Source organism: Buteo buteo, chromosome 11 (genome assembly GCF_964188355.1).
Source record: "Buteo buteo chromosome 11, bButBut1.hap1.1, whole genome shotgun sequence".
Lineage (NCBI taxonomy): Eukaryota > Metazoa > Chordata > Aves > Accipitriformes > Accipitridae > Buteo > Buteo buteo.
In genome coordinates this window covers 34,889,600-34,901,683 of record NC_134181.1, presented here as the reverse complement: position 1 = coordinate 34,901,683, position 12,084 = coordinate 34,889,600, and the positions used below count along the sequence as shown (strand labels likewise).

The following is a 12,084-nucleotide window of genomic DNA, read 5'->3' as shown; positions in this document are numbered from 1 at the left end:
GTCCTAAGGATCTGGCATTTCCCAAGGTGAGGCAAAACTGTATTTCAAGAGTTACAGAACAGTGGGCTCCATTAACTGTTTGGAAAAAAAAAGAAAAGAACCAAAGTGAAATTCTGTCTGTGGAACGTACCTGCTGGTGCAAGTGCCTGCTGTCTCTTAAAAGCTTCAATTTCTATGGTGTTCACAGTCCCCGTTACTGGAGTCCCTGTATGCGTTTGCTATTGGAAAAAGAAAACAAATCACAAAAGTTCAATCTGTAGATAGTCTAACACCAAGATGTACTTTACAAACAGATCTAAAGAGGCCAGCACAGAACAAATCCTTCAGAACAGTTGCACAATGAAGAAAACAAGACTCATTCAATATCTGCTATAAAGTTTTAGATGTCCATAATGCACAGATGCTCTTCGTTGAGTTTAAATTTTAAAATGGTAACTAAACTGATGAAGTTGGTTATATATAATACACGTCTACATTTTTATTAAAAGTGATACCAAACCCAGGGAAATGGGATATATAAAAAATAAACTTGCACAATATTTTTTATTTCTTTTAATAAATGGATATTTTCATTAGTGTATTACCCTTCATTATTTGCATAATGCTGCAATGAAGTCAAAAGGATGCATTCATATAGTATGTAGCTGCAATAAAAAGCTGACGTGACAAAAATGAAACATGTTGACTTCATTACAGGATTAATTAGAAGGGAAATTAGATGAGGAAAGAGAATTTACACATAAACTGTATCATAACTACCAAGACACAAAAGTAGGAAATGAGAGTCAATACATTTGTGAAAGCTAATCCTTTTCACTCTGTGTGAAAGATCAGTAACACAAGTTAACTCTCATCCTGAAGACAGTTTACGCTTACTTGAGTCTCCACCACTGTCACTCTCAGGATAGAGCTCCATGAGAGTTAGCCTTGAAATATTTCAGGAAAAACTGCTAAGATTTGGAAGAGGGAATAAAAGAATCTCAGCCACATTACACAAGTTCCAATTCCAGTTTTCCAGATCCTAGACTTGTACTTGTTTGCACAGCTGGCAAAATGAGTACCATGAAGAAACTCAATGAGGAGAAACACAATACTGCCATAAGGCTAATGTGACATCAGAGATCATCAGAAATTACTAGACATTTTGTCTCAGGATAAACATCACAGAACTATGAATTATCACGCCTGGAAGGGCACTATTGATACTGAGATGCAAAAGAAAACACCAGGGTTTGATTCAGCAAGTTGGAGTTCAGCTTCACTAAGATTACACAGTGTATTAAAACTTTATTTTAAAATGACTACATCTAATATTGGCAACGATGGCAGTGAATGTATCCTAGATAATCCTTCCAGTGTCAAACTCAGATGGGGGACTCACGTACAGGGTTATTGAAGCAAACAAGTTTGGGTACGTGACTATTTCCATGCTCTTTGGGCCCTCAGCACTACTGGCAAATACTTACTAATGTCTGTCAGTGTTTGTGCAAGCTCTATGCCTTTCAGTGAGTTTCCAAGTCATATTTTTCAATTCTCCTCAATATTTAGCCATGCTATGCCCAATATTCTACTATGAAACTTAATATGAGAAAAATAAGGGCTATCCCAAGAAAGGTCTTAAGAGATTCTATCAGAAACCACAAACACAGGCTTTATGTATGGCAGCCTCTACAGCTTAGAAAATGAGCTAATTTAGCACTCAAGTTCTCCAAGAGCAATCTTCTGCTGGTGACAGCCCTTGCCATATTGATGTACAGTAAGGGTTTGCAAATGTTGCGAAAATTTATCATGACAACATAGCAAAGACAGCAATTTCCCAAAAGAATTTTCTAGTTTATTCACAGATCTTTTCTTCTCCGATTTTTAATACAAATTCTACCAATGTAAATTAAGCCTAAGGAAGTAAACACCAGTCAATATTGAAATAAACCATAGCAGTCGCAACCCTGCACCTTCAAAGCTTCATCAAATGGTATTAATAAACATAGCCAACATCACCTAAAATGACTGAGTTTCAAAAACTCCTTTTTGAACTGAATATCTCTCACGTCACTCAGATTCTATCAATAGCTATGAATTAGTAGCATCCAATCTCTTTGCTACTGTGAGGGCATCTGCAGCCACTCTAGCAATACAGTTATAGCCTATAGGTCCTGCACATGGGTCAGGGCAATCCCAAGCACAAATACAGGTTGGGCGGAGAACGGATTGAGAGCAGCCCTGAGGAGAAGGACTTGGGGGTGTTGGCTGATAAGAAGCTCAACGTGACCCAGCAATGTGAGCTTGCGGCCCAGAAAGCCAACTGTATCCTGTGTTGCTGTATTGGGTTTGTACGGCAAGGGTTTGGTAGCAGAGAGGCTACAGGGGTGGCTTCTGTGGGAAGCTGCCAGAAGCTTCCCCCATGTCCAACAGAGCCAGTGCCAGCCGGCTCCAAGACGGACCTGCTGCTGGCCAAGGCTGAGCCCAGAAAAAAATTTGCTGTGGGACAGAAACGGCAGCCAGAGAGAGGGGTGAGAACATGTAAGAGACACACAACCCTGCAGACGCCAAGGTCAGTGCAGAAGGAGGGGGAGGAGGTGATCCAGATTCCCCTGCAGCCCGTGGGGAAGACCATGGTGAGGCAGGCTGTCCCCCTGCAGCCCAGGGAGGTCCACGGTGGAGCAGATCTCCACCTGCAGCCCATGGAGGACCCCATGTCAGAGCAGGTGGATGCCCAAAGGAGGCTGTGACCCCATGGGAAGCCCGCGCTGGAGCAGGCTCCTGGCAGGACCTGTGGCCCCGTGGAGAGAGGAGCCCACGCTGGAGCAGGTTTTCTGGCAGGACTTGTGACCCCATGGGGGACCCACGCTGGAGCAGTCTGTGCCTGAAGGACTGCAGCCCGTGGGAGGGACACATGCTGGAGCAGTTCATGAAGAACTGCAGCCCATGGGAAGGACCCACGTTGGAGAAGTTCGTGCAGGACTGTCTCCTGTAGGAGGGACTCCATGCTGGAGCAGGGGAAGAGTGAGGAGTCCAGCCCCTGAGGAGGAAGGAGCGGCAGAGACAACGTGTGATGAACTGACCCCAACCCCCATTCCCCGTCCCCCTGTGCCACTGGTGGGGAGGAGGTAGAGAAAATCAGGAGTAAAGTTAAGCCTGGAAAGAAGGGAAGGGTGGGGGGAAGGTGGTTTAAGATTTATTTTTTATTTCTTATTATCCTACTCTGATTTGATTAGTAATAAATTAATTTCCCTCAAGTCAAGTCTGGTTTGCCCATGATGGTAAATAGTAAATGATCTCTCCCTGTCCTTATCTGGACCCACGAGCCTTTTGTTATATTTTCTCTCCCCTGTCCAGTTGAGGAGGGGGAGTGAGCAGCTGCATGGTGCTTAGTTGCTGGCTGGGGCTAAACCACAACAGTTGCATTAAAAGAAGTGTGACCAGCACGTCGAGGGAGGTGATTCTCCCCCTCTACTCCGCTCTCGTGAGACCCCACCTGGAGTACTGTGTTCAGCTGTGGGGCCCCCAACATAAGAAGGACATGGACCTGTTGGAGTGGGTCCAGAGGAGGGCCACAAAAATGATCAGAGGCTGGAACACCTCTCCTATGACGACAAACTGAGAGAGTTCGGGTCATTTAGCCTGGAGAAGAGAAGGCCCCAGGGAGACCTACCTTATTGCAGCCTTTCAGTACTTAAAGGCGGCTTTCAAGAAAGCTGGAGAGGGACATTTTACAAGGGCATGTAGTGATAGGACCAGGGGTAATGGCTTTAAACTGAAAGAGTGTGGATTTAGATTAGATATTAGGAATAAATTATTACTGTGAGGGTGGTGAGACACTGGAGCAGGTTGCTCAGAGAAGCTGTGGATGCCCCATCCCTGGCAGTGTTCAAGGCCAGGTAGGATGGGGCTTTGAGCAACCTGGTCTAGTGGCAGGTGTCCCTGCCCATGGCAGGGGGGCTGGAACTAGATGATCTATCATTAAGGTCCCTTCCAACCCAAACGATTCTATAATTAAGATGTGAATTTTGGTTATAAGAATCTCTGACTTATATTCTTCCCTAATGGTTCGCTGCCATCTCACACTCAATATGGATTAAGTTTTCAAATATTTGTCTTCTCACAAGGCAGACATGCAGCATATTTCAAGTCCAACAGCCAGTGTCTGGCAGAGCATCATACACTTAGGCATTTATAGAATTTTCAAAAGTCACAAAAACTTATTTTGTACAATGCTACTGAATTAATTAACAAATTCAGCTTATGTCCCATTTGCATCAAATTCTTTCTGGGACATCAGTTTAAGAAAGAATGTTTTCCAAACTCTGCTTCAGATGCCATTTATTTCACCTGCACTCTTACTCTGGATGATTGCATACTCACAGTTTCAGGCTGCATCTCTACTTTAGGATTTTTGACTGACATTTTCTTAAGAGTATGCCTCCCGGCTGTCTGCATTATCACCACTTAATTTAGGCCAGACACTTCAAAGAGCAAAGATGTTATGTCTTTATAAACTGTAGTCACATACCACTAATATTAGACTAAAACTGTCCTAACTTTAATTAAAATAATGTAGTTCTCCGGAGGTCATGATTATGCAGCACGCCCACAATAATCATTCTGAGTGCTGCACTTAGGCACTCAAATTTGAATGATGATGCTGATCAGGACACATTATTTCTCTATAAACAGTTCCAAAGAGAAAGACTGATGGAAAGAGATGGTACTTTTCTGTTAACAGTTTGTGCTAAAAGGTATTATCACAATTACACAGAGTTTTGACTTCTTTAGCATGAACCTGCTAGTTTCCCTGAAACAGGTCTAAAATGGTGTAATACTTTCAAAAGTACTTCATCACTGCTGGAGCTATAGCTTGATAATAACCCTAATCACTGTAATAAATAACCTGATATATTACACATTTTAAACAGCTTAGATGAAGCCTGGTGACCTAAGGAGACTTCCAAGACATGTCAGTATTGGCCATAACGAAGAGCTCTCAGTGCAAGCCCCTTTACTATGCAACTCATCTGTAAAATATCCCAGTGAACATCCCATTTGTTATACACAGGAATACAACCCATTTTACATTTCATTTAACTCTCCATTTTCCAAAACCTACATGAAGGCAATACAGACTGTACAGCTTCAATGGTACAGCAGAGTAATTCAGCCTGTAACACCTGCTAAGCACATGTAATTGAGATAAAAGGCAAATATTTTAGTTGCAGAGGAATTAGGGTATATTACTTCTCAGGGTATATATAAGCAATGGTGCCTGGGTAACACAGAGTTGAAGGTAGCTGCATAAACCCATACTAGCCTGTATTTAAAAAGTTGCATCATCACTGATCCACAAAAATTTTAACTGGTTATCACATTTTTTTCTTTACTTTGTTCAGTATTCCCTCATGAAAAAAAAAAAGAAAAAAAACTGTAAAAAAGGACTTATATAATAAAAATAAGCACTTCAAGTTTCTTCTTCCCAATGTTTATGGTAGAGCTAATGGAAAGCAGTTATTTTAAAAAATTATGTCAGAGGTCATTATTGTTGTTTGAAACATTTTAGGGAAGGCAAATCCAAAACCTTCTGTAGCAATACTCAAAACCTTTAATAGGTAAGGAAAAAAAGAAAAGAAATTTAGAAGAAATCCACAATTACAATGCCACAGACAAAAGAATCCATATCATCACTATGCAGAATGCACAAATGAACCAAATGCATTAGGGAAACAAAAGACAAACAAACCAAAGTGAAAACATTCAAGCTGAAAGTTAATGAAATAAGCCAGCAACCTGGAGACAAAGATTTAACTTCCTTAACTCAAGGCTTCATTAATACTGATGCATTTGAAGATTGCAAAGTTTTTTTTGTTTTGTTCAGATGATAAGGCATGGGCTTTTGGGAAAATTCTAATTCATCTAAGAAATATCAAATCTGAATGAAGAAAAAAAATCTGGGATGAAACTACATTTTAGAACCATTGAAAAGTACCTGAAATGGTTGCTGCTGGGATGAAAAAGCAGCAGAAACATTTGGAGGAAGCTGGGTTGCTATAGCGACAGGAGTACCAGTCTGCCCATCCTTTCCTGTCACAACCTTTACCTGAGAGAAATATTTTGGGAAAAAAAAAAAGAAGGGAGAATCATTTTCTTTTTAAAAGTTTTTCTTCTTTTTTTTTTTTTTTTTTTTTTTGAACTGTTCAACACACTCATTTTGTACTGATGGTACCTCACTGAAGAGGGGATTATAACTAAACCGCCATCAGTGCAGCTTGGTTTGAGCGCAGGCCGTTTTTTAAGAGTTCTGTCTCACTTTTAATAGCAGAACAGAGTACAGCCTTGACTATTTATAGTGACTTCTTGTCACTGGAAACCTTTTCTTAAATCCAGTTAACATAAAAGTGTGTTTTAAGTTTAATGATTGCTGCTCCTAACGGACAACAAATTAGCATGACAGACAGTTTGAACTTAAGAGAGCTCCAACATTTATTTAAGCAATGAGCACAGCCACCATTCGCTCTCCCCTTGAATTCCCAAAGTGATCAACCTTTCCAGGCAAGGGATGAAGTGCATTGCTTTAGCAGAAAGTGATAAAGAGAGGGGAGGGGGAAATAAAAGAGAAGACGACAAAAAAATACAAAGAAAGAACATACTCAAAAGATGTCTTAATCTTTCAAAAGGATTCATCATTCAAAAACACGGAAAGACTTTTGCTGTTGCACTTTGCAAAATTCTCCAGCAGTTAAACAGACAAGCGGCTTTCACAAACAAAAGATGACCCATCACAAGAAGGCAGTGAAGTACAGCAAACTCCAAACCCGAAAGACCGAGGGGTAGAGCCTCAACTGATGTAAATTGTAGTAGCACCACTGACTTCAATGAACGTATACAATTTACACCCGCTAAAGATCTCTCAAAATGTGCATACTGTAGTTCAAAATACCTGGTATTTCAGCTGACAAACACGCAACCCAACAAGAACACCTAAACAATTTGACAAAATACAAACCAGGTGAAAAAAAGATATTGAATATCCATTGCCAATAAATTACAATAACAGGCTAGCTTTTATGTTACTATACATAGAAATTATTCCTTCAAAATTATCAATAACTATCACGAGCAGAAATACATTTTTCCTAGTCAAGAAGTTTAGACTACAAAGCAATGAACAAATTAAACTTCAGCTGTTATACTGCCAAAATTTCCCACAAATTCCAACTGAAGATACGATCGCTAATGATTCACACCTAAGAGAGTCATCAATTTTCACTGAAGACACTCAGTTCTAGCAGATATTTCAAAGCAATATGAGTTTCTTTACATAGCAGGTTTGATTTGGTTCAGTACAAACTGGCAACTATACACCGATACATATTTTTACAAATTTTAAAAGACATTTATGAGTGCCAAGTGATTCGGTGGCATCAATGGTATCTACCCTGTTGCAACCACTTGCCATGTAGGCTTGCACATAGGGTCTGCCCAAGACACGCACTGCTCCAGCACCCACAGGGTGCTGCAGGTCAAGAGCTACACGAATGGGTACAAACGTGCAGGAAAAGTTGCAAGGCATCTGTCTGTGGCAAGCTTACTTGAAGTCCTTTGCCATTAATAAACAGTGAATTCAAGTTAGTAATTTTAAACCTTTGCATAAATAACAAAGTTAACTTGTTAATGTCCAGTCTCAAAGTGCTATTTGTTTAATCATTTAGACAGCAGTACATGCACAGAGCTCTAAGACAGCCTAAGTAACCTCATTCATTACTATGGACCCACATACATTATGATTCACATGTTCTCTCTGAGTAATTAGATTAATTCAGGTTTTTTGTTGGCCACAGCAACACTGAACTTCACTAACATCTATGGTTAGAAATCACATGAGTCAAGTAAAGGTTACAAGACTCTTACAAAACTTTTTGGTCATTTTTTTGGTTTGTATAATTCTAGTAAGTGAAATTTAATCTATGATTCCGATTCATATTCATTCTGATAGCTTAAAACAGCTTCCACACCAATGCCATCTTTATCTGTGTGCTGCCTTACACACCAACTAGGACAGTGAAAGCTCCTTTCACCTCTCTATTCTTTGCTTTTAAATACATACATCTAACAGCACGCTCAAGCTGACCTGTCAAATCGCACTACCTAGCAGAACTGCATTCTCTCAGACCAACTATTTAAAGAAAAATTGCCGTACTTCATCAAATAAAAATTATTTCTCAGGTAGCGTCACATTCTCTAACACTTCACAACCCAGGTGCCACAACTTCATCTACGATTTTATTCCAAAACGTTAACCAACAGATTTCTTACCTCATCATTGATGACCTCAGATTGTTCTTCCTCTTCTTCCTCCTCCAGATCCAAGTCATTTTGCCTCAGGTATGCTTGCAGTGGAACACAGTGTTTCTTCTTAAAAGCTAAAAAGTCCATCATATTCCCTTGAAGATGTTGCAGGAAAAACAGTTCAATCAAACATTCCTTAAAAGTTTCCTTAAGAATTTCCATCTGCTTGTGGTGATGATCCAAACATTGTTTTCTCATTTGAGCAGTCTCTTGGTTGGCAGGAGGAATCTCCTCCAACTTTTTGGGTTGTTTTTTCACCGTCGTATTAACTGTAGGAGTAAGAGGAAGACTCGACAGCCCCTGTGGTACAGTGGCCCGTGAAGGACTTGTGGGAGGAGGTGGTGATGTCATTCCAAATGCACTAGGTCCTCCAACTCCCGCTATCAATCCACCAGAAGTCCTGTCATATCCAATGGGTCTACCCAGCTGCTGTCCCTGAAGCACTTGCTGCTGTTGTTGCATAAGTTGCCCTTGGATAATATTGCTGATTTGGGGTGGCAAGCTGGTGGTCGTAATATGGCCCGGGCTAGTCAAAGATTGCATATTTGCTCCGCTAGCTACAGGACTTTGAGGACCGAGATGATGAATGGTGCCACCAGACTGCGAATGAGGTTGTGAAAGCCTGCGTTCCCGTACCGTAGCAGGTGTCCCAGAAGATGGAAGCTGTACTTGTGCAGCCGCTCCTTGAGCAATCTGTGCAATTCCTGGTCCTTCCTGATACACAAAGTGTCCACCGTTTGAAGGACTCAGGCTGATTTGTCTCACAAGCACACTAGCATCTACGAATCCTCTAGTGGGGCTCTGGCTGCACATACCCAAGCCAGGGCCTGGAGTGCCTGCCCGAACATTTGGTAACGTTTGCACCGGCACAGGGTTAGGCTGTGTAGGGCTTTGAGACTGAACCTGTTGAGGCAGCGGTGAAGTAACTTGAATATACGATGGGGATCCATGCTCAAACCGCCTCTGCTGAGGACTGAACTGAAAACTCGGTGATGTCGGGTTTGGAATTGGCAATGGGGTAAGGGTTATCTGCTGGTTTCCTGAAGCCACCGGTCCAACGTTTTGCAGCGTGATGTTCACATTCTGCCCAGCTACTGGACTTCGACTCATTATAAACTGTTGTATTTGGTAACTGGGGGACTGGGGTGCAGATGGACTTGCAGAAGGTGCAAAAGAAGCTGCAGGTGACTGGGGTAAATTTGCCTGTTGCTCTTCTCCCTCACTGCCTGTGAAGGACCTGGACCTCTGGAGCTGGCGCTGGGCATTCTGAGGACCATTACCATGGTGCATCCTCACTGTTCTAGGGTTTTTACAGTACACACTAAAGAAATACACAAAACCAGAAATTCAGGGAAGGTGAAAATATTTCTGCAACTGAAACTATTTAGTTACTATTCGAAAGACTACCTTATAGTAAGAACTCGGTTATCCTGTCTTTGGAGTTACTTAAAATGTTTTACGTCCTCAGTCAAATTATCCAAAACCCTCAGCACCACAAAAACTCTCTTAAATCTCTCATATGTTTCTCCAGCTAACAAAGTGCTGTTGAATAGTTTTACAAATGATACGTTCCTCTTAGCTAGTTAGACTGACTTCAAATAATTAAAAAAAGTACTTCTTCCCTTTCTGTGGAACATCAAGAATCAACAATCTCCAATATCAAAAGTATCTACTCTTTTTTGTGCTCATTATTCCCCATGTTTCAGTGCTTTTAACACTTAATACAATGTTCTTGATAACACAACAGTTGCTCAAAACCTACAGTACATTTCTTCAACAATAACTAAAAATACGCTAAAAATGGACACAGACTATTCAACTTTATTGCTCTAGCTACTGAAGAAAAAACGCAGCATGAAAAATCTCCCTACCAAATCATCTAAATGTTTGAAAAAGTATTGTTCTTGATACTTAACTCTGCCTTCTCTTTCCTTCAGGACACCAACCCCTTAAAGAGATGAAAATTAATCCAAAACTGCATTTCATTTAGAATGCTGTTTATTGAGCCGAGCTATCCAGAAATCCCAAAACATTCTGGTTTTATATTTCAGTCATTGACAAACAAAAATTCCACTGACGTGCACTGACAGGTAGATTCAGTGCTGGGTGTCACACAGCAGTAGCAAGCAGCAGAAGAAAAATGAACCCTGTTGGGTTTTTGTTTTTGTTTTTTCCAAAATCTCTCTCATATTTTGAAAACGACAGTTTCATTTTTGGCATTCCAGGCCAAACACACGTACGACTACGCTGCCATGCCTCTTTGCTCCCAACTCCGAGTGGGTTACAAGTGGCAACGGGCAGCAGCACATCCAACACGGCAGCACTCCTGGAAAGGGACGCGATGGAGCGGCTGCCTGCCTGCCCCGCTCCTCGCCCGTGGCCGAGGCAGGGAAACACAACACAACCCTTCTGCTCCCCCTGTACTGGGCTATCCGCAGCAATCTGCTCAAGCCCTGGGGATGGAGATATTCCCTTCCTCGCCCCCGGGAAAAGAGCCGGCTTCCCGTGAAGGCGAGGAAGCAGAGCAGCGCTGTCACACACGTGCTAGCGGTAGGAGGCTGCAGGAGAGGAAGGGGGCTGCCCGCGAGTGCGGGATCCCACACGGCAGGGAGGTACCGCGGGGCGCAGCCGGCGCGGGGACCGGGAGGCAGCGGGGACAGGTTTCCCCTCTGCCGCTCCGCGGAGCTCAAATCTGGGGGAGAGCCCTCAGCAGGGCGGGAAGGGGGAAAAAAAAAAAAAAAAATAAAAAAAAATCCGCTCCTTACAGGCACCTTTTCCAACAGATTTAATAATACTGCAACACTTCGTGGTATGGCGACTCTTTCGTAGCCCTGATACCGAATAATTAAGATCCCGGCGATATCACCTATCGCCAGTAACGAGGTCTTATTATTTTAATTACCTATACCTCGCTAACATTTACGGCCCAAGTGAAAACACTTAATTAATTACACGCCGATAAGGAAGCGTCACCAGCGCGCTGCCGGCCTCTGCCCGCCCGGGGAGAAGGGATCGCCTTTTGTGTGCCAAACCCAACTGTGCGAACGGCCCACGGGCCGGGCCCACGGCGACCGCCCAGCGCCCCAACTTCGCGCGGGGCTTCCCCCGCCGAGGCCCGCGGGGGAGTCCCCCCCGGCAGGGGCAGCGCCGAACCCCCTTCGTCGTGTCCCGTCCGTGTCCCCCCCGCCCCGCGGCGGGACGCGGCCGGCCCTGCCCGCCCCCCCCCCCTCCCTCGGACACGGCGCCCCCCGCCCCAGCGCCGTGCGGCGGCGCGGGGAAGGCCCGTTCCTCCGCGGCCAGCCGCCGGGACCGGTGCCGCCGGGCCTGGGGCCCGAGGCCTGCGGGGCGGGCGGGGAGCAGCGGGGCCCGGCCGCCCACCCCCCCCCCCCCCGGCCCTCCGAGCCCGGCGGGCCCCACTTACCGCGGGCGCCGGGGCCAGACTTTCCATTCGCTCCTCACAGGAAGCGGGGGCGGGGGGCGGCCGGAGCGGCAGCCGCTACCAGCGCCGGCAGGAGACAAACCGCGCCTCCTGCGCCGCGCTCGGCTCCCGGCGCCTGCGCCGCCGCCCCGCCGTCCGGACCGCGCTCGGCGCATGCGCCGCCCCCGCCCGCGCATGCGCCCCGCCGCCCCCGCCGCCTCGCCGGGCCCCGGGCTCCGCTCGGCCCCGGGCTCCGCCGGGCCCCGGGCGGGAGGAAGGGGAAGGGGGGCGGCCGCTGCGGCCCTGGGTGTACGGCGGGAGAGGGAGCG

At 44.6% G+C, this 12,084-nt stretch overlaps 1 protein-coding gene across 18 annotated transcripts in view; it reads right to left on the bottom strand.

Moving 5' to 3' along the window:
• Nucleotides 1-11,884, bottom strand: part of LOC142037264 (E1A-binding protein p400-like) — a 54,747-nt gene extending 42,863 nt beyond the window's left edge. For 15 of the 18 annotated variants that reach the window (XM_075041479.1, XM_075041481.1, XM_075041483.1 and 12 more), the window contains exons 1-4: nt 11,759-11,884; nt 8,305-9,658; nt 5,978-6,088; nt 131-218 (exon numbers count right to left, since the gene is read on the bottom strand). In XM_075041479.1, the coding sequence (XP_074897580.1) occupies nt 131-218; nt 5,978-6,088; nt 8,305-9,627 (1,522 nt within the window). In that variant the 5' untranslated portion in view covers nt 9,628-9,658; nt 11,759-11,884. The remainder of the gene's footprint in view (nt 1-130; nt 219-5,977; nt 6,089-8,304; nt 9,659-11,758) is intronic. The other 3 variants (XM_075041488.1, XM_075041495.1, XM_075041489.1) reach the window with 1 other exon arrangement.
• Between the last annotated feature and the right edge of the window lie 200 nt (nt 11,885-12,084).